At 41.8% G+C, this 26978-nt stretch overlaps 1 protein-coding gene across 1 annotated transcript in view; it reads left to right on the forward strand.

Annotated features, from left to right (window-relative positions):
* The window catches only part of metrn (meteorin, glial cell differentiation regulator), a 45452-nt gene that overhangs the window by 13030 nt on the left and 5444 nt on the right, over positions 1-26978 (forward strand). Inside the window, exon 3 of the mRNA XM_068056795.1 lies at positions 17506-17565. Coding sequence (XP_067912896.1) covers positions 17506-17565 — 60 coding nt within the window. The remainder of the gene's footprint in view (positions 1-17505; positions 17566-26978) is intronic.

Raw genomic sequence — 26978 nt, forward strand, 5'->3', positions numbered from 1 at the left:
GAACTATCTGTTATGCAGATCTATAGATGTCTTTTTCTTTCAGAAGGAAAGCAAACCCCTTTTGGGGCATGAAGTTTTAGTTTGCCACTATTGTTATCACAAGAATAGACCTTTTGGCAGTCCATATGGTGCAGTCTGGATTTAAAACATTAGAGGAATAAAAAGTCAAATACAGCCAACACTTAAGCCATGTCATAAAGTCCACGATGGATTCAATGTGTTTAGGAGATAACTGAAACCAGATAACTTTTGGAACTGTTGATCTATATTTTTTTATTCAGACCTAATTTTGTAAGAACAGGATCTCTGAACTTTTCTAAAGTTATTTGATTGTTAATCTTAAGGGTTTTGTGAATGTCAAACAGTTCATTGTATCTTTAGTGTTAGTTAAGTGTGTTGTATTCAATGAGGAAAGGACACTAGGTCTTTGTAAAAAAAACAATCCGACACTGGATTTCTGAGACTGAGGTGCAACTTTGAAAGAAGTGATATTGAAGCACAGGACAAAAGAGTTAAATTTAAACCACCTGTGTATTGTGTTACTTGGTGGAGTTAAGTTTCAGTACAGCTGGAAACCATCCTTAACATGTGACCCATGTCACATACAGAGTATGTGGAACACTGCAACGATTAACAGCACATGGAGTGTGTAGATTGGTCTGTAGATAAGTGACTTTGGAATTGCTGAGATTCTGCACAGATGTTTCTTTTAACTAATCTGTCTGGCTACAAGTAACAGACAGTCCCTAGAGGTGATAGTAAGTAATCCATGTAGTGGGTGAGGTTTGCTGTTTTGAATAAATTCAAATGTGTCAAAAGTGGGATGGAGAACAACATTTAAACACTTGATTTGATTTCTTTATCCATATCACATTTTTCACTTAAATATTGAAAAATCTAATGCACCAGAAATACTGTCCTAAATATTGGTATCTTTTCATAGAATCATCAGTGTTTAGCTGGCATCCATGCACTCTTCATGAATTGGAGAATATAGCATTAGTGCATGTATGCTTAAATGTAATGGAGTTCTGTGTGCTTTTTTATTCTTTCATGAGATGTGGGCGTCGCTAGCAAGCCCAGCATTTGTTGCCCATCTCTAATTGCCCTTGACAACTGAGTGGCTTGCTAGGCCATTTCAGAGGGCAGTTAAGAGTCAACCAGATTGCTGTGGGTCTGGAGCCACCAGACCAGGTAAGGACAGCAGATTTCCTTCCCTGAAGGGCATTAATGAAACAGATGGGTTTTTATGATGATCATTTCATGGCACCATTATTGAGACTAGCTTTCAATTCCAGATTTTTTTATTGATTAATTGAAGTCATTTACCAAATATAAATTCACCAACTTCCATGGTGGTTTTGGAAGCTGTGTTCCTTAGGGCATTAGCCAGGACCTCTGGATTACTAGTTCAGTGACATTACCACTATGCCACTGTCTCCCCATTTTGCTGGCATGTAATCAGTAAAATTATTTATAATGTTTGGAAAAAGGCAACAGGATGGATATTAGCAACTATAATGTTCAACATATTGGCTGCAAATCAACAGCAATTAATTCATAGCCAATGTGAAGCTCCTAGTGGAGTGAGACCAGCTCTTCTGAAAAATTAACACACAAAAAGCATAAACGTTAGCTTTGATGTAGTGCAAAGGTCACGTTGCACTGCACTAGCACTAAATATGAATGCCTGGAATTTCCTCAATTTTTGGTATGACAACAGTGTAAGAGCTACATTGCATGCTTTTTCCCCCAAGATGATTCGGACATAAGTGTCGTATATGATTTTACACTACAGCCTAGCTATCCACAGCAACCTATTTAAACTTATGCCCCAAAACTTAGCTGCAGCAGTCTGAATCGACAGAACTGAGACTTGTGGAGTTTGATAGTGATCTTCTTTGTGTTTATAAATATATTTTGTACTGAGACCTGCTCTAGACTTGGTCAAAGTCCTCTCAGTCTCAGTATACCCAAAAGTTTTCAACTATCCCCTCTACATGTGTTCAGAAATAAAACGTTGCTGGAATGGCCCTCCCAATTGGTATACCAATGGTAGAGGATTAGCAGAGGCAAAAGTCTCTGAGATTGAGGCACATCACCAAAGACGGCGCACACCTTTTTTTACACTTGTGCTATTACCTTCTTAATGCTGCTTTTGCATTTGTTTTACACTGGGTTTTACGTTCTGGCATAGGCAAATGAGCTTGCATTTGGGCTTGAGCTCCCATCGGCAAGACTGGCATAAAAACCGGTCTAAATATCAGTGTAAATGGGATTGGGGTCATTCCAGGCCAAAGTATTAGTGGAACATAAAACATACTTGTCCTAAGGGCTGAATTAACACTTTGGTTTATTGAAACCCTTCTCTAGCTGGGGAACGTAAAGTTTAGTTCAATAAAGAATTCATCATTACAGGGACTGCTTATGCCTCTTGTGCATTCTCCTCTTTCTCTCCGATGCTGCAAACTTTACATTGCGAGTTCCTGTTAAATGAATAGGAGTTAAAATATGTCTCCATTTGTTTCTGCAGAAACCCTGTTTTAAGCCTAGTAATAACAGTAATTTTCTTTACTGGGTAAGGTTTTATGGGCCACCTCCCAATTCTCCTCATTATACTAATCTGTTAATTGCTCATTTACCTGCTAGTTTAGCCAGTGCAGATGTTATACTCCAAGTCATTTAAGAAACCTAAATCTAACCTATTGTAAAAGCATTATAGGCAAAGGCAATGCTATTAATCCATGTCTTCAAAGAGTATGGACCAAGATTTTAACTCAGTCAATTTACACCATTAAGATTGGACCTGAATTTTAGATCTGTGACTAATAATACTATTTATTTAATTTAGAGATACAGCACTGAAACAGGCCCTTCGGCCCACCAAGTCTGTACATTAATCCCATATTAATGGGATTAATATTAATCCCCTACCACATCCCCACCATTCTCCTACCACCTATTTACACTAGGGGCAATTTACAATGGCCAATTTACCTATCAACCTGCAAGTCTTTAGCTGTGGGAGAAAACCAGAGCACCCGGCGGAAACCCACACGGTCACAGGGAGAACTTGCAAACTCCGCACAGGCAGTACCCAGAACTGAACCCAGGTCGCTGGAGCTGTGAGGCTGCTGTGCTAACCACTGCGCTACTGTACTGTGCAATAATCAGACAAAACATTCATCACAATATTTAGACTGTTGAACAAGAAGAAAGTACAAATGGGACATAGCATATACTTTCCTATAAACACGAGGGTGTGATTTAACACTGTTTTATACAAACTGATTGACAATTTTATAATCGCAAATGGGACTGCATCCCAAAAACAAAGCATGCAAGAAACTCCAGCTTGAGTTCTTACTTATGCCGATACCTTCAGGATACCATCAGTGTATATTTGATTTTTCAAATTTTAACATTCACACCTAATTTTAGGAAATAGGTTTTCCTCTTCCTTCCCGCTGTGTGCCCCCCATGCCCCCTTATCTGATCTCCGCAGTCACAAATGTGACAGGAGATTGTGTAGTACTCAGTCCTTCCAATGTGCTTGGAACCATGAGAGAGACATGTAATGCATGGATGACTTGTAAATGCTTGCCTTTTCCTCATGGTGGTATGGCTGGAATTGAAATTCAGCTGTGTGGGGAATTGCAGGCATCGTTCTGTGGCAATATGCATTGCAACTCAATATAATGCTATATTATGTGAAAGAACATGGTGGTTCATATTTCTTTATATGTATATAATATGTATTTTAACACCCACGACAATAACTTGTGTAAAAAAGGAAAAATCCTCAAGGCTAAGTTAAGAATTGAACCAAACCAAGTGAGGATGAAAACATTCTAAATAAGCATGGATATTTAAATGTTTATCTTATCCAATTGTAATTATAAATTTGAAGCCATTTAGTAAATTATAACATTTAGAATTCTTTTAATAATCATTCCTGCCAATAAAGTCAGTCTTCTTGACTGCTGCATTTTAAAGGCTAGAAATTTAATTCAACTTCATTCTCTTTGATTTTTGTCATAGGAATTATCTGAGTAGTTTCAATTTGATTAATGAGGAGTTCTAGTCTGACCCAAGAAATCTATAATTTTTGAAAGTTTACCTGATGCCACACAACAGTTTTGTAAAGTGAACAACGACAGTTCAACACCTTAAGGTTCATGTGCTGGAATTTATGAAAGTATAATACTGAAAACACACACAGACTGAAGGTCAAGTGACCCTTGGAGGTTCAGTCAATTCAGTAGGCTCTTCATTGCCTGACTTAAGCCATCCATCAAACAGCAAGTCTAAAGGAGTTAAGGTGAGGTCATAAAGCATAGCTGGAGGTGTCTCATGGGTTGCATCCTGAAACTGTTTACACTTCTCTAACATTGTTTAAGTGTAAAAAGCTATTAGGCCATGAAGGACAAAGTCTTCATTTAATTCCAAAAGCATTTGCCCATTAATACAGTGACGGAGCAAATTTTTTTGCGACTGGAATTTCCCGCCCCCAACATTTTCTAAATTTTAACCAAGCTACCAAAGATTGTTTGAAGAAGGCCCTTAAACTAACTACATTCAAATTTAGTTAGCTTCTGAAGTTACTTTTTAAGTACTTGTTTAATTGGGATTGGGCAGAATGATGTCCCTGCATTTACACTCTTACAACAAGCTCCCTTTTCCTGACACCAGAATCATAGACTGTTTTTGTCGGTCTATGATTCTGCCACAGGGATAAGGAAGGTGCTCTGTGCAGTGCAAGTACAGTAAATTGATACCAAATGCCTTTGTCCCAGGGCCAATGTAAACCTGCTTTTATCAGATTTCTGATGCCTATGGGGTTAAAAGAAGTTACAAAACTCACTGATCTAAAAGAATGTGTCATTGGTTGTTTTGCTTTCCTCATCATGTGATTTTACCTTTAAAGTCTACCTGTTTATCGTGTTATTACCCACCTGGTTTTGGACTGGGCAGTCCAGTTTTGACTGGATTGTCTGCAAATTTCTAAATGTAAAGCAGATATCCAAAATTTGTTTTTAAGTCTATTTCCTCCATCATGCACCTCAATTTTCTTCAAGTGTAAAATAAATTCTAGCTTATGACATGATTCTACCCCTGTCCACATCTATTTAGTTGTTTCAGCACCTTCGACTATGCAGCATTCCCTCACTGCTGTATTGAAGTGTCAGTGTGATTTCCGTCCCATCAGTTTGGCCTCTGAATCAGAATTTTGTGGCCTTATATCCCACTCGACCTTTATCTAAACTGACACTTTAGTGCAATGCTAGTATTAATTAGAAACCGTTCTATATTCATACTCCTGGTGCTTAGTCCTGAGTCTTTTACATTGTGGTTTGGATTCTATACCATCAGTAAACTGGTAAATAACACAGCAAGTGCAGCTGTTTCAAATTTCATGATTCACTGCTTTTGCCTTCTGGCAATGGATCTTGACCACCGGCTGAGGAAAGAATGTATTGGCCATTATGTGGGGGAGATACATTATATACGGAGATACATAGGCTCCTTCGACAGCACCTTCCAAACCCGCGACCTCTACCAACTAGAAGGTCAAGGGCAGCAAATACATGGGAACACCACCACCTGCAAGTTCCCCTCCAAGTCACACAGCATCCTGACTTGGAACTATATCGCCGTTCCTTCACTGTCGCTGGGTCAAAATCCTGGAACTCCCTTCCTAACAGCACTGTGGGTGTACCTACCCCACATGGACTGCAGCGGTTCGAGAAGGCAGCTCACCACCACCTTCTCAAGTGCAATTAGGAATGGGCAATAAATGCTGGCCTGGCCATTGACACCCACATCCCATGAATGAATTAAAAAAATAATACATTGTTGGGCCTGGATGAGTTCACTGAGTCTAAAAGGCTGACGTGATTTTGTAGCCTCTGGAAATGTTAAAAAAAAACTTCTTTAGGCGAGTCTTGCTGTCCACAGGGACTGTAGCTGCACATTATTTTTGTAACAACATTGTCACTAATGTCAGGTTGCCAGGGTAGGACTGGTGTGTTAGAGATTGAATGTAGGTCTATTTGTTTCACATCAGTGCGTGCGTAGTTATGCAGTGAAATGGATGTTTGGTTTGTCATGAGGTACCCAGTAGGCCGAAGATACTTAGCACCTCGCTTTGCAGAGGTGTGTAGCAAATTCTTTTCCAGCCTTAATTGTATTTTGCACTGACTGTGACCTCTGGCAGTCGAAAACTCTGCCAATAAAGGCCAGGATTTGGAGCAAGCAATTGATGTCAGTTAACTGAGACTTTGCTCATTTAAATACATTGGGGCAGTTGATGTAGTTTACATGGATTTCAGCAAAGCCTTTGACAAGGTCCCACATGGGAAACTTATCAAGAAAGCAAATGCACATGGGATGTAATGTAACTTGATAAGGTGGATTCAAAATTGGCTTAGCTGTAGGAGACAGAGAGTGATGACAGACGGCTGTTTTAGTGACTGGAAGCCAGTGTCCAGTGGCGTACCACAGGGATCTGTGCTGGGTCCCCTATTGTTTGTCATTTATATGAACGACATAGATGACTATGTGGGGGTAGGATCAGTAAGTTTGCAGATGACACAAAGATTGGCCGAGTGGTTAACAGTGAGGTGGAGTGTCTTAGGTTACAGGAAGATATAGACGGGATGGTCAAATGGGCAGAAAAGTGTCAGATTGAATTTAACGCAGAAGAGTGTGAGGTGATACACTTTGGAAGGAGTAATGTGACACGGAAATATTCAATGAATGACCTGACACTGGGAAGTTCCGAGGAACAAAGGGACCTTGGCGTATTTGTCCATAGATCTCTGAAGGCAGAAGGACAGGTTAATAGGGTGGTGAAAAAGGCATATGGGACACTTGCCTTTATCAATCGAGGCATAGATTACAAAAGCAGGGAGGTCATGTTGGAGTTGTACAGAACTTTGGTAAGGACACAGCTGGAGTACTGTGTGCAATTCTGGTTGCCACATTATAGGAAGGATGTGATTGCACTGGAGGGGGTGCAGAGGCAAATCACCAGGATGTTGCCTGGGATGGAACATTTAAGCTATGAAGAGAGGTTGGATAGGCTTGGGTTGTTTTCGCTGGAGCAGAGAAGACTGAGGGGTGACCTGATCGAGGTGTACAAGATTATGAGGGGCATGGACAGGGTGGATAGGGAGCAGCTGTTCCCCTTAGTTGAAGGGTCAGTTATGAGGGGTCGCAAGTTTAAGGTGAGGGGTGGGAGGTTTAAGGGGGACTTGAGGAAGAACTTTTTTACCCAGAGGGTGGTGACAGTCTGGAATGCACTGCCTGGGAGGGTGGTAGATGCAGGTTGCCTCACATCCTTTAAAAAGTACCTGGATGAGCACTTGGCACGTCATAACGTTCAAGGCTGTGGGCCAAGTGCTGGCAAATGGGATTAGGTAGACAGGTCAGGTGTTTTAATGCATCGGTGCAGACTCGATGGGCCGAAGGGCCTCTTCTGCACTGTATTATTCTGTGATTCTGTGGGAGTTATTTTAGTGAAAAGATAAAAATGGACACTAAGTGGTGCTGTGTTAATAAGACTGTTTGTTTGAAAGTCTGGGTTCAGCCCCCAGTTTTGGGGCTTATTGGTGATTACCATAATTTGAAGTTGCCTGGAGATGCTAAAACAGACACCTGCAGATTTATCACTCGAATGCTGATTTAGAAGCAACTTTTGTGGAGCAGTGTATGTGGATTCCTTGCACCCAGTTCCACTGAAGGTGTGGAGTACTCTGGCTGACGCATAGTAGTAGGATTCAGGATGGCTTCGGGACCGGTGAGAGGGCACACAGATTCTCTGATGTGGAGATCGTGGTGGAGGAGCTCCAGAGGAGGAGGGATGTTCTGTACCCAAGGTGGGGGAGGGGTGGGTGAAAAATACACCTCACCCTCTTGTCCCTCTTGCAGCAGCTCATGTTGCTCTGCCTGGCCTTATGTCCACCTTCCATCCCTTGTTCAAATGAAGGGGTCTCCAACAAGATGCCCATGATCAAGCACTCCCTTTCTCCTGATAACTCCTAATAACATATCAAATAGCTAGAGTGGCATACCACTCACTCTTTTTATGTGAAGTCCTGAGAGAATTATTGGAATAAATGTTGATAGTGTTGCTGAAGCCTTGACAGTGCTCCAGCAAGTCTCCCCAACTGTTTCAAAAGTCCTTTTCAAACCTCCAGTAGTAAGTGAACAGTAAACGGTGATATACCTTTACTCAAAATCCTCTGTGATGGCTTGTTTATTCCAGTTCAGCTGGTCAGTGTTAGGAGAGGGCGGTGGGTCAAATGCCAGTCAGCAAAATGTCATGCAGCCTCTTTAATGAGTGCTAGCAGGTAATTTAAGCAGCAATCTGACTCTTAATGATCCTCCGGGCAGCTATTCCTAATGCACACTTCAACTCTTTTACCAAGATATCCTTTTGCACCAAACTAGTGTTTCAGCTCAGAACCTCACCTTGGCCGCCTCAGAGGCTTTTTTAGTATCTAAAGGAACTGGTGAAAATCACCCCTAGATTCTCTTAAATCTTGCACTTCAGGAACTAAGTGTGGATGTCAGCTAGTGTTGCAGCAAGAAGCTTAAAGTTCCCTTAATGTGGAAAAGTGGAAATGAAGGCCTCTTGCAGTTCAGGTTATAGAGAAATCATTGTACAATCAAACTATTTTAGGATTACTGTTCCTTTCAGTGCAGGCAAGCATATCATTTTCAAGATGTAACAAAGCCTTTTCCTGAATAAATGTCAGCCTTGATGGGATAGTAGTAGCTGTTACTTTTTGGCATTTTCAACACATATAAGGCCGTACTGCAACCCAGTGGCATAATTTGAGCTCTGTATTTAAATACAATGATGTCAGGTTGAATGTAATATTTTGCTTGTTTTGTGTGATCTTTTAGTGGGCCATTGCATGGCAGGAATCTTTGTGGGCTTTTTTGTGTCCAATATACATTTCCATGAACAATCCTTTTAGAGATATTGGAAGCCAGAGTGGTTAAAATTAAACAATGGTTACAAGGACAGTAGCAGAAAGAGTTATATGAAACATGGCTTGATGAAATGTAAAAGACAATGGATGATTCAGTTGCAATCCTTCTGCCACATCATACTCCTAAGTATCTGAATTATAATTGACACAAAACCCATCCTTGGGTGCACATCATTTGACATGGCACAGGTTTAGTGTTCATGGATCATCCAATATGGATTATATTTTAGAGGATAGAATTTAGTCTATTTGGGGTGTGACCTGGCCACTGAAATACAGGCTTGGATTTTATCCAGGTGACAGGGGTCTCAATCACCAGCAAAAGCGCTGGCGCAAGCCACGCCTCGCCTCCTCTGGGGAAGGCTTGCTGGATCAAGTACCAATTAGGCACTTAAGTGGACAGCAGAGCCTTCCCCAGGATCAAGGACCCCGGCGTCGGGAATCCTGCCCTCTGAGAGCTGCCAGCCAATCGGAGGCCGGACGCTCTTTAGCTGAGCAGTGCCACTGCGGAGGTGGTGGCTGCTGCTAGGAATGGACCCACCAGAGCTGTGGATCGCCAAGGGACCCAGGCTACAGATAAATCAGGGTGGGAGGGGTTTCGAGGATTGGGGGGTCATGGCGGAGGGGGGGTGAAAGGGGTCGGCAGCAAGGGCAGGGGGTGGATCTCAGCTGGCCACCCCCCTCCCTTCCTGATGCCGGGGCCCTTGTTCAGGCACTAAGTGCCTTTTTAATGAGGGACACAACCCCCCACCTGCCCAGGAGGCAGCAAGCAACCCACACAGGTTATTTGGCATGCTCCCCATGCAGCGACTGACCACACCCCCCCCCCCCACCCCCCACCCAGTCCCCCGGCACTACCGCTGGGCTAATTCCAACAGTGAGATGAGGCCCTTCATTGGGCATTAATTGCTCACTTAAGGGCCTCGATTGGCGGCTGGGTGGGAAGGCCTCCGATTTAATTTGGGTGGAGGCGGGTAGGTGGCGGGGTCCCCTCCCCCCACCATCCTGCCCGATTATATATGCTCTCCCTGTCTCCAAACCGGACACCGGGGAGAGCATAAAATTCCCCCACAGTTTAATTAAGAGTTTTAGTTTGAGGCAATGATTTTCACATTTCTAATCAGTTGTCTGAATAACTTCCACATGATGTTGCATTTATATTCAAGGCCAAGGTTCCTGTTCACTGGAGATGATGTTTGAAACATCTTGAATGGGTACTAGCAGTAAGGAAATGTAACCAGTGAGTTAAATTGGCAGTTGTGTTCGTCATCTGGTTCAGGGACTAAATTTCAAGCATCGTAATGTTTCAATTTTAACCAAAATGACAATACATTTTGCTTGTAGAATAGACAGAAACTTGAGGGATTGATAAGGATCCTGTCTCCCTCTTCCAACCAGTGAAAAGGATGCATGCATTTAAAAAAAATAGTCACGCTTAAGATATATCTTGTATCTGGGTGCCACTGGGGAACATCTTTGAACTTTCCACAATAATGATTATTGTTCACAGTCAAAGAACAGTTGCAAGTTCATACTTGTGTGGCACTTTAGGCCAAAGAAAGCAGCTATTAAGGGCAAGAGTTTTAGAGGCGTAACTAACTAAGAAGGAACCCAGTAGATGTAACATGTTTGGATTTTCAGAAGGCATTCAATAAGGTGCCACACAGGAGGTTGTTGCACAAGATTATGGCTCATGTGATTAGGGGTAATATATTAGCATGGATTGAGGATTGGTTAAGGGAAAAAAAGTAGGAATAAATTGGTCATTTTCAAGATGGCAGGGTGCAATTAGTAGATTACGGCAAGAATTAGTTATTGGACCTCAGCTACTTACAATCTATATCAATAACTCATCTGAAGGGACAGGATGTGATATCTCAAAGTTTGTTGTCAATGCAAAGCTAGAAGGGAAAGTAAGCTGCGAGGAGGATGCAAAGAGGCTGAAAAGGGATATAGACCAGTTAAATGATTGGGCAAGAAGGTGGCAGATGGTTTATATTGAGGGCAAGTGTGAAATTATCTACTTTAGTATTTTATTTTTATTTTTTATTTAGAGATACAGCACTGAAACAGGCCCTTCGGCCCACCGAGTCTGTGCCGACCAACAACCGCCCATTTATACTAATCCTACATTAACCCCATTTTCTCTGCTACATCCCCACCGTTCTTCTACCGACACTAGGGGCAATTTATAATGGCCAATTTACCTATCAACCTGCAAGTCTTTGGCTGTGGGAGGAAACGGAGCACCCGGAGAAAACCCACGCAGACACAGGGAGAACTTGCAAACTCCACACAGGCAGTACCCAGAACTGAACCCGGGTCGCTGGAGCCGTGAGGCTGCGGTGCTAACCACTGCGCCACTGTACTGAATAGTGAAGCATAATTTTTTTTCTTTGAGGTGGGAGACTAATAAATGTTGGTATTCAGAGGGATTTGGGGGTTCTTGTCCATGAATCAGTTAACAAGCAAGTATAGAAAATTATTAGGAAGGCAGAGGTATGTTTGCCTTTATTGCAAAGGGGTTGGAGTATAAGACTGAGGAAATCTTGTTGCAATTATATACAGCTTTAATGCAACCACATGTAGAGTACTGTGTACAGTTGTGGTATCCTTGCCTAAGGAAGAATAGACTTACCTTTGGGTGCAATAAGAGTGATTATTGGTGTGAGAGAACTGTCTTCTGAGGTGACATTGAGTTGAATGGGCCTATATTCTCTGGAATTGAGAAGAATGAGAAGTAATCTCATTGTGATGTATAAAATTCTTAGAGGGCTTGACAGGTAGCTTGAAGGGTAGCTGCTGAGAGGCTGTTTCCCCCTGGCTGAAGCGTCTAGAGCTAGGGATCATAGTCAGAATAAGAAGTTGGACATTTGGGTCATGGGATTATGAATCTTTGGAATTCTCTACCGCAGAGGGTTGTGGATGCTCCGTCAATTAAAGATTGAATAAATAGTCAGTTTTCAAAATTCACTGGAATTCCCCTTTCAGAGCAGAGTTTAAAAATTGCTGATTCGTTAAAAAGATCCATCCCAACATCTATGCTACACTGGAAGATGTAACAAAATTATCTTTTAGATAAAAGCCCATCTCAAGTCTCTACTACATTGGAATCTATAAACTAATTAAAAATAAGGCATACTGCGATATACTGTACCTGATGCACACTGATAGCTTGACTATAACTAATTAGTTGAGAATAATAATATAGACAGACCACCTTAAGGGGATAGTACAAAGTAACACCAAGGAATCAGTACGAATGACCAATCCCAAAAATAGCACATTAAGTAAGAAACAGATGTCATGCAATCCCAATTTTAAAAAACGTTACTGCACAAAGTTTGTTTAATAAAACTTGTTAGAAAAGAACACATCTATGAAGTTAAATAAAACAAAGTAATGGTATTACTATAAAACACTACAGACATTTTGACCAGATAAAAGCTCACAACTAAATGATAAGGGAATTCTCAGCAATTAAGTTAATTGGGAATGATGCAGCCATATATGGATAAAAGAGGGAGGAACATTTACAGAAACGTAAACCCACATTTGCAAAGGACGAGCTAATCGATTAGAAACCACATAAACGTGTTTTGAATTAAAAAATAAGAAGTATTGAATTCCTCAATCAATGGAAAAGGCGGTCGACTGTGTGACAAGAGAACTCACTCTTAACTGAGAGTGCTTTATCTTGTTAAGCGGGAGGCCTACTTGGAGAATTTAAGGTAACCACTTACTTTGGATTTTGATGGATATTCTAAGACACGTTCCTGTAACATTGTTAAACTTTTGGATTCTATTTTAGAAATAAGACTATTTTACATCTTTTAGTAATGTTTTATGTTGTAGTATACTTAGCCACTTAGTGTATTGCATGTTGAATGTTTTAATAAATTTATAAAAGTTAATAAATCATCTCATGTAGCATTCCATATACAACTACAAGAACCCCCTCTCTGTGTCTCCTTAAGTGGGAAGATACGTATTGAAGAGAGTTTCCCAGACCCTCATAATATCTGGGATATTTATGACTTAGCTATAAATTATTAAAACTAGGTTATCCGAAGGATGGTAATATTCTCTATGGATTTCTTTCTTTTGAGGGAGAGCTGGTTCAATTCTTCGGACCAAAACAAGAGTCTGAGAATCTGTCTGGTTTGAACTTAATTGAAAGAGATTCATAGGGAAGTACTCCTGATTTAGTTTAGTCCCTAGAAGGGGTTAAAGTCATAAATCACTTCAGCCACTCCACCCAATGTTGAACTTTGCTCCATCTCGATGGAAGCGAGGTCTCCATGGCCATGTTCCCCATTTCTCAAGAACATAATACTATAAATAGAGAATAATGCTAGTGATAAAAATATTCTAGTATGACCCAGATTTGACATGACCAGTCACTTGAGGGTTATGTGGTTTGATCATTATAGTGTATTTCAACATTCTGGGTTTACCTAGCAAGTATTCCAGAGCGACTGCCTTCACCAGTGGATATGCAACAATGTAGCCTAGTGTAATCTGATGTGGTTTGAACTATTTTTGGATGAACCATCATACAGAAACTACTGTTATTGAACAGCTTCTGGCTGTGGTTTACTGATTTGAGAATGAGAAGCTTTATTGAACAGAAATACCTTTTTAGGCTAAGCACGAATGTTGAAATTATGGTGCTTGTGAATAAGCCTTTGTGTACTGTGAAGTTTTGTTCCCAAAGATGAGTAAATTAAAACCCACCAGTTGACAAGTAGATTACATGTTTTCAATAAAATACTTGCCAGAAACCAAAAACTTGACGAATCAAAGTTTTGGTTACTTCAGCTTCACAAAACATAACTGAAATCTTTGCAGATAATTTCAACTTTTATCACTGGGTGAAAAACCAGTGACAGGGAATTGGCACCCCTTTTGCACCTTGCCTGATTTTTCTTCAGTCAATAAAAAGGAAAATACGACATGGTGCAAACCTGGTTAATGGTTCAACCGCTCCTGTTTTACAGCCAGTGGTTTTATTTTATTTTTTAAACATTATAATTAGTCCCCATCTAGTGCATAAATAAGCCTCTAAATCTTTGCTAATCTTCATTAGGGACTGCTTGGAAGCAGAATCATCCTGTTTTATTTATAAAACTGGAAACTTTCATTTTCTTTAGTTGTGTTTGCAAGAAGCTTGCAGTAACTTGTCATTTCTGTATTAAATGATTATTACTACATTAGGGTTCATTACAGACTAACTTTTATAAGTTTCAACAAAGAGATGGGCTGGGATTTTGAGTCCCACGGCATTCTCAATGGCAAGACCAGAAGTTGGCGTAACTTCTGCTTCCACCATTTTTCTCTTAAAGTATGCGATTCTGTATGTAAATGAACGGTGTGGCAACGGGCACAGGAGGCACATGCGATCATGCAGTGGGGACGGCCTTTCATTGGTGAAACCTGCCGTCACTGGCTCAAGCACCATGATCGCTACAGCTATAAAGCATTCTGTGTTTCAAGCCTCAAGGAGCAGCAGCCTTGGTGTTATGTAAGTCTCTTTCAGAGTTACCAAAATTCAAAATTTACTGATTTGTAACTGCTCTTTCCTTCCTTCATTTTTCAAACCCAGCATCAACTCTCCATAATTTTTTTTCAATGCAGCAAGAGCAAATAAAATGGCAGCCGGGAGGCAACGTTCAGCCCTATGTTTCAGTGATTCCTCCCTGCAGGTTCTCCTCCAGGCCGTCAGGGAAATGCAGGAGGTTCTCTTCCCTGCAGATGGAGTCAGAAGACTCTCCTAACTCACCAAGGCAGCCTGGATGGAGGTAGCAGAGGAGGTCTTGAACAGTGGGGTCACACAGTGAATCTGGGTGCAGGGTCGCCAACGTATCAATGACTTGCTCAGATCAGTGAGGGTAAGTGGTCTTGGCCAAGCTGTTCCATTGTTTTTCTCCCATGCTCCATGTTTTTAAGACAGAGGGCGGGCAGGGCATGCATTGGATTGCGTGCGCAGCCTTGGTGCCATACCCTTCCTGATGGTGTGCAAAGTTGACTATTGGCATTTTTGATCTGTTTGGATGTGTCGTACGGAAGCCAGTCCTGAATGAGTGATCTCGATGCATGTTTACAATGATTGTGATTCACCTTTTGACATGACATTAAATCTGCACTGTCTCCTGCAAGATAAATGCACCCACAACCAGCATGAGCGGCAAAGACAGGTGGAGGTGTCCCATACATTAGGGTTCTGACACCGGCTGGTAGGGGGCAGAAATTGCGAGAGAGGAGGGGGGCAGTGCCATATCAGATGGCGAGGCAGGATCCTTAAAGTGTAATGATGAATTGTCATCTTCAGTCTTGTAGCCATATGTGCACAGCAAAGGAAATTGTGTGAACTCTTCAGATGATGCTTAAGGTGCCTCTGTTTGTGTCTCCTGAGGTGCCCGCAATAGGGTCTCTAAACGCTGAGGCCCAAGGATCCTCCTCTGGGGAGGAAGAAGAAGCCAATGCCCCAGAGGGTGCACAGTCATCTGCCTCTTCTTCCATCTCCATCAGCGCCAACATATTCCCCCCAGTCCCTGGGGGTTTTAAGATTAGAATCTGGGTCACAAGCTGGTGTGCACGACACAGACACATCCCAGCAGCTGAGGGAGCATGTGCCAGCCCGGTCCCCTGACAATCGGATACTGATGGGGACCCGGCATCTGCTCAGCCCCACGCTCATAATGGTCCTCTGTTTGTTGCTATGAGAAGTCTGCTGGATGTGCAGCAAAACCATGTGGAAAATATGTCAGAGGCCTGAGGTCATGCATGGCTTTGCACATGCCATGGAGGAGTCCATGCAAGCCATGACATCTGCCATGTCGCAGGCATTTGAGCTTATGGCTTCCTCGGTTGAGAGTCTCGTGAGCTCTGTGGCAAGTCTGGTTTAGCACTCAAGCCAAATATGATCTGACCTGCACTTGATCACTGTAGCCATGGGCTCCAAGCAGCAGGGTTTAAGTGAGAGGGGGATGAGGAACCTGGACCTGTCTATGGATGCTGCTTCCCCACATGGAAACAGGTAGGTGCTATCATGCACACAGATAGAGGACTTTCACTTTCTTCACTACCAACCTGCCTTACATTTGTGATTCTGCGGTCACACCCTTACTTTCCTTGCATTGGAGCGCTGTCGGTTCCAAAGTAGCCCCGAGAAGATTTGATCTGCCGGTTACATCAAAGTGCTGCAACGTTGTAGCTTCCTATGTATGTTGGTTAATGCCTTGATGCAGGACAATATTTCCATGGAGGTGCAGGTCTCTTTTAATGCAGTTGATCGCATACAGGCCATTCGGCACATCTCCACTGCAGGTTTATGTGCTGCTGTCAGGAGAGCCCTATTTGATTACAGTAATGAATAAGACTTCAGGTGTATGTGAACATATTTGGAGAATGTGTTTTTTTTCAAAAGCAAATTATCTTCCTCCTACCAAAAGTTACAGTACAGATGTGGAATATATATTTTGCCTTGGGGGGTGGGGTGGGGGGGAAAGAATGACATGATCAGCTGGTTCAATGTTTTAAACTTGTTTACAGTCTGGTAAATTTGTAATTATGTCATTAGTTCCATAATTATATCACATCCTTTGTTGGCCCAGTGCAATATGTTTATAAAGCTTGAAGGTTTTAAACATCCCACAAAGGCTAAAGGTACATTGTCAGATGGCAGCATTTGTTTTCAGTGTCTCACATTCTGTACTGTATGCTGGCACATTGAAGTCTTCCAACCTAGGTCTTCATTCTCTTACACCCACCATTCAGGTAAGTCATGGCCATGCTTTACCCCCTTCCCAGATTTTTTAGTGTATTTGCTCCCTGTCCTGCCCCCACTTTGCTGGTGGGACTGCTTCCCAGCATTATTTAAGTTAGCTGACCTTGGAATTTCTGATAAGGTCAGCCCCTTTGCATTTCAGTGAGCATACATCCCACTCTGCTGGCAGAGTGGAGCCCCAAGATCCATAGTTAAGAGATTTTCAGCAACAATTGCCCTCATTTGTTGGCATCTCTGTTAGGGAAAAGCAAAACTCAGACAAGGCTCCTGCAACTAATAACGAACTGTTGATCTGTGTGTGTGTGTGTATCAAGTGAGCACAGGGGCTACTGTCACACTGTAGTTGAATAGCCTTACAATTTTCACTGTCTATGGTTAAAAATGAAGATCAGCCAATGGGCTCAGGTACCAATGGAACCATACCCCAGCAAGAGTCAGCACCTTCGAGGAAGAAAAGGAAAGCAGATGGCAGCTAGAAATGATTTTACACCAGACAATTAAAAAAAAAATTCAGAAATGAGCAACTCATTCCCATGTTCTAGTTTTGCACATCCCCTGTCACATTAGAGGATGTGTGGCAATTTTTCTGAAAGTCAATTGATTTTTGTTAACTTTATTTTAAAGTTTTCATTCAGCATCTCGCCAGATATGACGTTTGTGTGATAATCAAAAGCATGCAGAAAGACTAAACATGTGTGTTTGTTTTGGCTGTAGGAGCGTGTAGACCATGCAACGACACAGAAGTCCTTATGGCTGTGTGCACAAGTGATTTTGGTAAGTGCTTTGACTTATTTTCTCCACAGTTCTGTATTGTTCCCCTTTACCTTCACTCTGCTTTTTCTATTTTTCTTCACACATAACTAGCAATCCTCTCGAACATTGTGTACATATTGAAGGGATCGTAGAGTATCCAGCTGTGGAGTTGGATGTTCTAGCTGAGAGTAGTAAAGAACAGTGAAATTAATTTCTGAATTATTGTGTCCCCTGGTTCAGGAATCTAGAATCGGTTCTAGATTCCCGAACCAGGGGAAACATCTTAGCTGCAACTACCCTGTCTATCCCTTTAAGTATTTTGTAGGTTTCAGTGAGATCACCTGTCATTCTTTGAAACTCTAGAGAATACAGGCCCAGTTTCCCCAATCTCTCTTCATAGGACAGTCCCGCCATCCCGGGAACAAGTCTGGTGAACCTTCGTTGCACTCCCTCTGTGGCAATAATATCCTTCGAAGGTAAGGGGGCTGAAACTGCACACAGTACTCCAGGTGTGGTCTAACCAAGGTTCTATACAATTGAAGCAAGACTTCACTACTCCTGTACTCAAATCCTCTTGCGATAAAGGCTAACATACCATTAGCCTTCCCAATTGCTTGCTGCACCTGCATGTTAGCTTTCAGTGACTCATTGACAAGGACACCCAGGTCCCTTTGTACATCTACACTTTCTAATCGTTTACCATTTAAGAAATACTCTGCACATCTATTCCTCCTACCAAAATGGGTAACCTCACATTTTTCCACATTATATTCCATCTGCCACATTCTTGCCCACTCACTAAGTCTGTCCTAATCCCCTTGAAGCCGCTTTGCATCTTCCTCACAACACACATTCTCACCTAGTTTTGTGTCATCCGCGATCTTGGAAATACTGCATTTAGTCCCCAAATCCAAATCATTGATATATATTGTGAACAGCTGGGTCCCAAGCACTGATCCTTGCAGTACCACACTAGTCACAGCCTACCAATGTGAGAATGACCCATTTATTCCTACTCTCTACTTTCTGCCTGTTAACCAATCCTTAATCTATGCCCGTATATTACCTCCTATCCCATGTGCTTTAATTTTGCTAACCAACCTCCTGTGGAGGACTTTATCAAAAGCCTCTGAAAATCCAAGTATACCACATCCACTGACTCCCCTTTATCAATTCTGTTAGTAACATCCTCAAAAAAACTCCACCAGGTTTGTCAAACATGATTTCCCATTCGTAAATCCATGTTGACTATGCCCAATCAGATCATTATTATCCAAGTATCACATAGATTCTAGCATTTTCCCAGTGACTGATGTAAGGCTAACAGGTCTGTAATTCCCTGTTTTCTTTCTCCCTCCCTTCTTAAATAGAATAGAATGGCAGTCAACCTAAAAGGAAACCCAAAAATCTACCAGCATGTAAATAGTACACAGTTAGTAAGAGATGGAGTGGGGCCTATTAGGGAAAAACAGGGTAATTTATGCTTAGAGGCACAGGGCAAGGCTAGAAAACTTAATGAGTACTTTGTATCGGTGTTTACTAAAGAAGAAGAATCTGGCGAAATATTGGTCGAAACGGAGAGAGTTGAGGCAATGGATTGGGTAAAAATTGAGATGGAGTAGGGACTGGAAAGGCTGGCTATGCTTAGGGTAGTTAAGTTACCTGGTTCGGATGGCTTGCATCCCAGATTGCTCAGGGAAGTGGGGGCAGAGATAGTGGAAGAGCTTGCCATAATTTTCCAATCTTCCCTAGATATGGGGGAGGTGCTAGAGGATTGGAGAGTGGCAAATGTGACATCCTTATTCAACTGTAGGCTAGTTAGTTTAACATCAGTGGTGAGTAAGGTTTAGAAACAATAATCATTGAAAAATTAACGGGCACGAGGAGAGGTTTGAGTTAATTAAAGGTAGCCAGCATGGATAAGTAAAAGCCAGATCATGTTTGACTAATCCAAGTCAATTTCCTAATGAAGTAACAGAAGGTAATGCGATGGCCATAGTCATAGAGATACAGCACTGAAACAGGCCCTTCAGCCCACCGAGTCTGTGCCGACCAACAACCACCCATTTATACTAATCCTACATTAATCCCATATTCCCTACCATGTCCCCACCATTCTCCTACCACCTACCTACACTAGGAGCAATTTACAATGGCCAATTTACCTATCAACCTGCAAGTCTTTGGCTGTGGGAGGAAACCGGAGCACCCAAAGGAAACCCACACAGTCACAGGGAGAACTTGCAAACTCTGCACAGGCAGTACCCAGAATCGAATCCGAGTCGCTGGAGCTATGAGGCTGCGGTGCTAACCACTGCGCCACTGTGCTGTCCCACTGTGCCATGGATTTTAAGAAAGCATTTGATAAAATATCACAAAAGGCTGGTTAACAAAATTGAGGCTCATGGAATAGGAGGGTCAATGTCCAATTGGATATAAACATTGGCTTTAGTACAAAAAAAAGCAAGTCATAGTAAATGGTTGTTTTTCAGACTGGAGGATGGTAGACAGTGGTGTTCCCCAAGGGTCAGTGCTAGGACCACTGCTATTTTTGCTAAATATAAATGACTTGGATCTTGGAGGACAGAGTAGAATTTCAAAATTTGCCAATGATACCAAACTTGGATGAGAGGCAAACAGTGAAGGTGATATGAACTGCCTGCAACAGGATACAGATAGGCTAGCAGAATGGGTAGACAAGTGGCAGATGGAATTTAATACAGACAAGTGTGAAGTGATACATTTTGACAGAAGGAATAGGGAGAGGCAATATAGACTTAATGGCACAGTTCTAAAGCGTGTGCAGTAACCGAGGGACCTGGGGGTTGCAGGTGCCTAGATCTTTGAAGGTGGCAGGACTATTGAGAGAGTGGTTAGTAATGTGTATGGAATCTTGGGCTTCATAAATAGAGGCATTTATTACAAAAACAGGGACGTTATGCTGAACCTTTACAAAGCTCTGGTTAGGCCCCAACTGGTGTATTGTGTTCAGTTCTGATCACCACACTTTAGGAAGGATGTGAGGGTCCTTGAGAGGGTGAAGAGATTTACCAGAATGGATTCAGGGATGAGGGATTTTAGTTAAATTTTAGTTTTGAAAAGGATAGGGTGTGATGAAGTAAGGCGGGGGGAGGCTTGTGTGGAGCATGAACACTGACATAGGCTAATTGGGCAGAATGGCCTGTTTCTGTGCCTGTGTATGTAAGTAAACTGTTTTTAAACCATCGTACACCTTAAAGACAGCAGACAGCATCCCCTAAGGCGCAGTTGTTCCTAGGTCTGATTCATGGGTCTATACTTGGCTGATTGCTGATGGATGGCTATGTAATTGGCCTCATTAACTCTGGATTACAGAGCAGAAAATCAGTAAAGGTTCCCATTATTGAGCGCTAACCAGTGACCATGCCTGGAAATTATATGTGGAAGTTAGGTGAAGACAAGATTTATCTCTGCTGTGATGCCCACCATGATGGAATAGCTTGTCAGCTTTGGCACAGTATTGCAAATGATTTAAAAATCCTGTGGTATCAATAATTGCTTCTGACTCTCTGTATGAATTACATAAATTGTTCTCTTTTATTATTATTAATATTTTAAAAGGAAAACTTTACGTCAAGCCGTAATTCTGTGGGATAAATAATACCCCCAGTAAAATTCTCGAGGAGGGATTTCAGAAGGCATTAAGCCTTCACAACTATTATCCCACAGTGTATTTCCAGGACCTTTTTAGAGTTGTATTTTGATCTATCTGGATCTCAGCAAAGCTGCTTTTATTCACATTGATGCATTCCCTTAACTACACTGGACCATTTCTGGTCTGTGTCTCTTCCATTTGAAATACCCCTTTCATGCCACATCCTGGTGTTGACAGGCAAACATTGTTCAGTTAATAAATTTAGCTATGAGCAGGCCATTGTTTTCATTGGCACAGCTTCTCTGCTTGCCTTTTATGTGGAAATCTACCTGCAGAAGTTCCTGGCAGGAAGAGCACCTCATGAATGTCTGCCAGCCATTTAATGCCATTTCACACTGTATGACTGACATGGATATTTTGGTTGAGTTTAGCAACCGTCAAAATGGAGCTCATATTGTAAGAGAGACAGTCACACTCTTGTAGATTAGTTTAACTTTCAGAAGGATTATTTTTGCAAAGGGCATCTTCTCAGGGTAGGATTGCATTACGAACAAATCACTGGAGCAGTACAATGCCAATCTTTAAAAGGGGGCATTGCCACCTGGTGCAAGTTTATAAACGGGAATGTAAAATGACAAGGTCATGTGGCACAATTACAGAATTGCATCACTAATTTTGTTTACTGTTACAAATTTTAAAAGTTCAATTCAAAACTAGCATTACAATAAAATATGTCAAAGTTTTAAGATGAAGACATTTGTTGCAGTGCCAACTTTTAGTGGTTCAGTTGGTAGCACTCTCTGTCTTCCTCTCGCGTTCTCTCCTGATTCAGACAGTTGTGAGTTGAAATCCCACTCCAAAGACTTGAGCACAAAACCTAGGCTGACATTCCAGTGCACTGCTGAGGGAGTTCTGTGCTGTCAGAGGTGCCGTCAATTGTGTGAGAAGTTAAATCGAGGCCCCCGTCTGCCCTCTCAGTTGCAGTAAAAGATCCCAAGGTCTTATTTTGATGACAAGCAGGGGGGGTGGCAATGGGACAAGTGAAGAAACAAAGCTGGGTCCAGAGGAGCTGTATATGGTTATAGCAGAGGGACAGGATATCATGAAAAATCTGGCAAAGGGGAGAAGGCTCCTGTGTCCCAAGAATATGGTGGAGAAAGGTGGATAGACCCCAGGAGTGACAGAGCACTCTATTGTGTATGGATAGGGGATCTCAGTCCACATGTCCTCCACTACCCGTGGCTGCGGTGCAGCTGGCCTCCGTTGCCAGCACTTGCTGCCCAAGAAAATGGGAATGGAGGTTAGGATATTAAGCATACCAGAAATACTTGTGTTACCAAAAATTGGAAATAACCAACTAGCATTTGCACAGCATTGCTGTAATAGTGAAAATCAGCTGGTTGTGGGTGGGTTAATGATAGCTTGCACATAATCTGTGAACTATAATAAAGATTAGTGGCCCAAACATCCAGCGCTAAGTGCAATCAGTCAGCTCAACTTCTGCTACTCTGCTTTAAGCACTCATGGTCTACTGACAGTAAATGGTCAGTGAGCAATTTATCCTTGCATGGTTGGATAATACCATGATTTGCAGGTCTTAAATGTACGTCAGGTTAAAGGGCATATGGCTGCAGCCCCGCCCCCACCCCGACTCCAAGCTGCTTTTGTTCTGCAGTATCTGTCAGTGCATGTGGTAGTCTGCTGGTGTTATGTGCCTGTTTGAACATTTCAAAGAAAAAACAAAATCACATCACATAATTTTGACAGCAATTTCATTGTAATTTTGAAAAGCTTGTTGGAAAATAGAAACCAATTCTTTGCAGAGGCATGTATTTTAAAAAAACTGACATGCCTCCTCCTCAATTGCACCATGAGTCGTAGCCTTAAGCAATTTTGTGTGAAAAAACAATGAAGCAGCTTGTTACCATGGTTTCACCACACTAGCTTAAGGCATGACAATCTGTTGTGGAGTTTGTGATTTGGAAACATAATTAATCCTGTATCTAACCTAGGAGGAAAAAGGAGTTATATCCATACAATTTAGTCATAATATGGATTTAATGAAAAAATGCTACTGTAGGATTTAGTGGGATAACATTTGGATCAGTGAACCAGTTTTCCTGACCTTTTTGCCAGTTTGGACTTTATTCACTATGGCAACACGATGGTATCCAATCTTATCAAAGATTAGGGGCAGAAGGACCTGGCGGTTCATATGCATAGATCTTTGAATGTGGCAGGACATACTGAGAGAGTAGTTCGCAAAGCATATGGGATCTTGGGCTTCATAAATAGAGGTATTGAATACACAAGCAGTGAAGTTATGCTGAACCTTTATAAAGCTCTGGTCTGTCACAACTAAAGTATTGTGTTCAGTTCTGGTCACGTTTTAGGAAGGATGTGAGGTCCTTGAGAGGGTGCAGAGGAGATTTACTGGAATGCCTCCAGGGATGGGGTATTTTAGCTACAAGGTTAGGTTGGAGAAGCTTGAGTTCTCCTAGGAGCAGAGGAGGTTGAGGGGAGATTTAATTATTTGCAAGGTTATGACAGGTTTCAATAAGGTAGACAAAGAAAAGCTGTTACCATTAGCTGATGGTACAAGGATCAGGGGACACAGATTTAAGGTTTTGGGCAAGAGATATGGGAGGATGTGAGGAATTTTTTTATGTGGCAAGTGGTAATGATCTGTAACATGCTGCCTATGAGGGTGGTGGAAGCAGAGATGATTGATTTCAAAAGGAAATTGGATGGGCACTTGAAGGAAATTAACTTGTGGGCTACAAGGATACAGCAGGGGAATGGGACTGACTGGATTGCTCTTGGGAGAGCTGGCATGGGCTCAAAGGGCCAAATGTCTTCCTTTTGTGCTGTAATGACTGTGACTCTAAATCTGCAAATCATCTAGGTTATTAATCTTGCATCACAAATCAGAATTTTATTGGCATGTTTAGGTGCCACATTTTAAATAAGTTGACGAAAGACAATGGCTGTTATGTACATAATTGTACATCCAGAGACTGAGATATGTTTATAAGATTGCTGAAAGATGTGCACATCTACATTTGATTTGTCAAAATTATAACATCGATACACCAATGAAAAGACATCTATAACCTTTTTATTCTGCTCAATTTGTCAATCATTACATTGTGGTGTTTTATGTATCATTACCTGGAAGCTGTTGTCACATATTATAAACTTGATTGTAGAAAGCTTTACAAAACACTTTGGTAAATTCTGTGAGAAGTGTTTTTATTTTAAATCATTAAAGTGATGTGAGTTCTCCTGATTATTCAGTGAGTTAATAAACTAGACAATGTCTAGGTGAGCCCCAGGTTAGATTCCTGGTCTGTGCTGTATTAGTTGCTTTCAGTTTGTATGTGTGTGTACATGTATCCATGCATTGGACAAGGTTGGGATTGGGATTTGCTGTAATGCCCTATATCAGGGTTATCCAACATTTTCACGTGGGGGGCCACATTACAATTTTTGTCTTACATTGGGAATGGGGGGCGGGGCCGGTGAGACAATTTCAGAAAGATAAAGGCATTAAAAAATTATCTTGCTATTAACCAAAACAACAACAAATGTGCATTTTTGTGAAGAAGCTTTAAATGAGAAGATTCATTTATTGACTTACTTTCTCATCACTCTCTGGACACTGATTAAGTGAGATACCTGGCATTTTTTTGCTTGCACAAGTAGTCAATCTCTGCCCGCACACTTTTTGTAGCAATGCGAAGTATTCCAGATAGATATCCATCTGTCAGGAGTGGTTTCCCTCTTTCCCTACCTCCCCCCACCCCCCCCCCCCCCCAACCCCTGTTCTCCCCCCTCCCCTCTGTCCTCCCTTCTCTATGCCTCCCTCTCTCTTCCCGTTCCCCACCACCCACCCCCCACCGGCCTGGCGAGGATGGGGAACGGCCCCGGGTGCAGTTTACATCCGTGGGCCAAATGGAAACCTTTGGCGGGCTGGATCCTGGCCCGCGGGCCATATGTTGGACAACCCTGTGCTATATGATCAAATAGGCAACTGATATTCATTGGCCAGGCTCACACTTCAATGAGGTACTGAAAGGCCATTGGTGGCAATGGGACCAGCATCCTCTCAGTACTTTCAGTGAAACAGGGACGAAAAAAGGGAAAAAAACATTGGGTAAAAATTAAATCACTAAAGAAGCTTGCAGTGTAGAATTGCAAGACATTTATAGAGAAGGAATAATTTTCCATGCATTTTAATGCCAGTTTGTCGAATAGATTATTGTAGCATGTGTAATGAGTGATGATTTCTTTAGTTATCAGAGCAAGCAAGCAAACAACACAACTCAATTTTTATCTAGAATAAATATCCTGTTTAAATATATTTGCACTGCAGAGGATTACTATTAGTCTGAGGCTGTGTGGTCCAGTGTTGACCTGACTGATAAAACTCTGTTCAGTTTGGGTGGAGGGCTTGGCTCAGACCATAATATCTATCTCTCCCCATGCCCACAATGTAAACCCCTCAACACAGCCTTTATCAGAGTTTAATAGAATTTCCTACAATTTTTTTTCTTGCTCTTATTTAATGGTACACTCTCTAAAAGCAGCTTTCAAAAACATTAACGTTTTATTGCCTAATCCACTTGGGTGCTTACTAAATAACTGGAACTCCTGTTTTCCAATGTTTGCAAGGACTTGAAGTAGTATTTGAAACAGTTTACAAATGTTTTGGTTCACAAGCCTGCATTTTAAAACATTTGCCATTCAATGGATTAAATGCAAACATGCCAAGATATATATATATATATATATATATATATATATATTATAAAATGCCTTACAATAATGCTCTGAGGTGTTCCATAATCTCATAACCAGGCTACAAGCTCTGATATAATATGTATTAACCAACTGAGCCAAGGGGAGGGGAGTCAATGTGACCTTTTAATACATTTGGAGGGTGGTAGGAAATTGCTGAAGAGCTATGAATTGCTATGACTGCTGGCTTCTAGGTGTTTTTAAAGAGATATATTTTCTGATTTTTCTTTGTCTTTTAATTCTATAAAGTATTGGCCCTGAAAATACATGGTGGCCCAATATTGTATTCACTGATGACCCTGTTTAAATTTCTGTGGTCTGAGCGGGGCCTGGAGGAGTGGGTCTTTGAAAGCACGGGGATATAGCGACACTGCTTTCTTGACAAGAGCCCCAGAAATGCAGGTGCAAAATGCTTGGTCCAGGGATGGATGGGGATGCATGTCCAGTTCCCTTCCAGAAAGTGGTAGATTGTGGCTACAGCTGTCCCTTGTGTCAGGGGTTAGCTAGAAGAAATTAAAATAATTCTGTGGATTCCTGACCTCACTGCTAGCCTGGACCCCTCGGTATTTCATTTCACCAAGGATACCGGCCTTTAACCATATACTGGTTTCAATTGAGTCAAGGAAGCACCCTCCCTGCATTAGTGGCCTTGTTTAGGATGGGCAAAGCCTATCCCCCAAACAATAAGGCCACTGGAGACTCTCCTGTATGGCCTGGACCTGGTTTATCCATTTTCTGGCTGTTCTGATGGTTTTCACCTGGAGTTACAGCAGGGACCCGCTGGAACGGCCAAGCAAACTTTGGGGTATCTTCCTGTCATTGGGGTGGCACCCACTGATTCCTAGTACACGAAACACAAAAAGTTAGTATGCAGGTACAGAAAGTGATTAAGAAGGCAAATGCAATGTTATTTATTACAAGGGGAATGGAAGACAAAAGTCGAGACGTTTTGCTACAGTTGTACAGCACATTGGTGAGACCACATCTAGAGAATCGTGTA

Source organism: Heterodontus francisci, chromosome 24 (assembly GCF_036365525.1).
Source record: "Heterodontus francisci isolate sHetFra1 chromosome 24, sHetFra1.hap1, whole genome shotgun sequence".
NCBI classification, from domain to species: Eukaryota; Metazoa; Chordata; class Chondrichthyes; order Heterodontiformes; family Heterodontidae; genus Heterodontus; species Heterodontus francisci.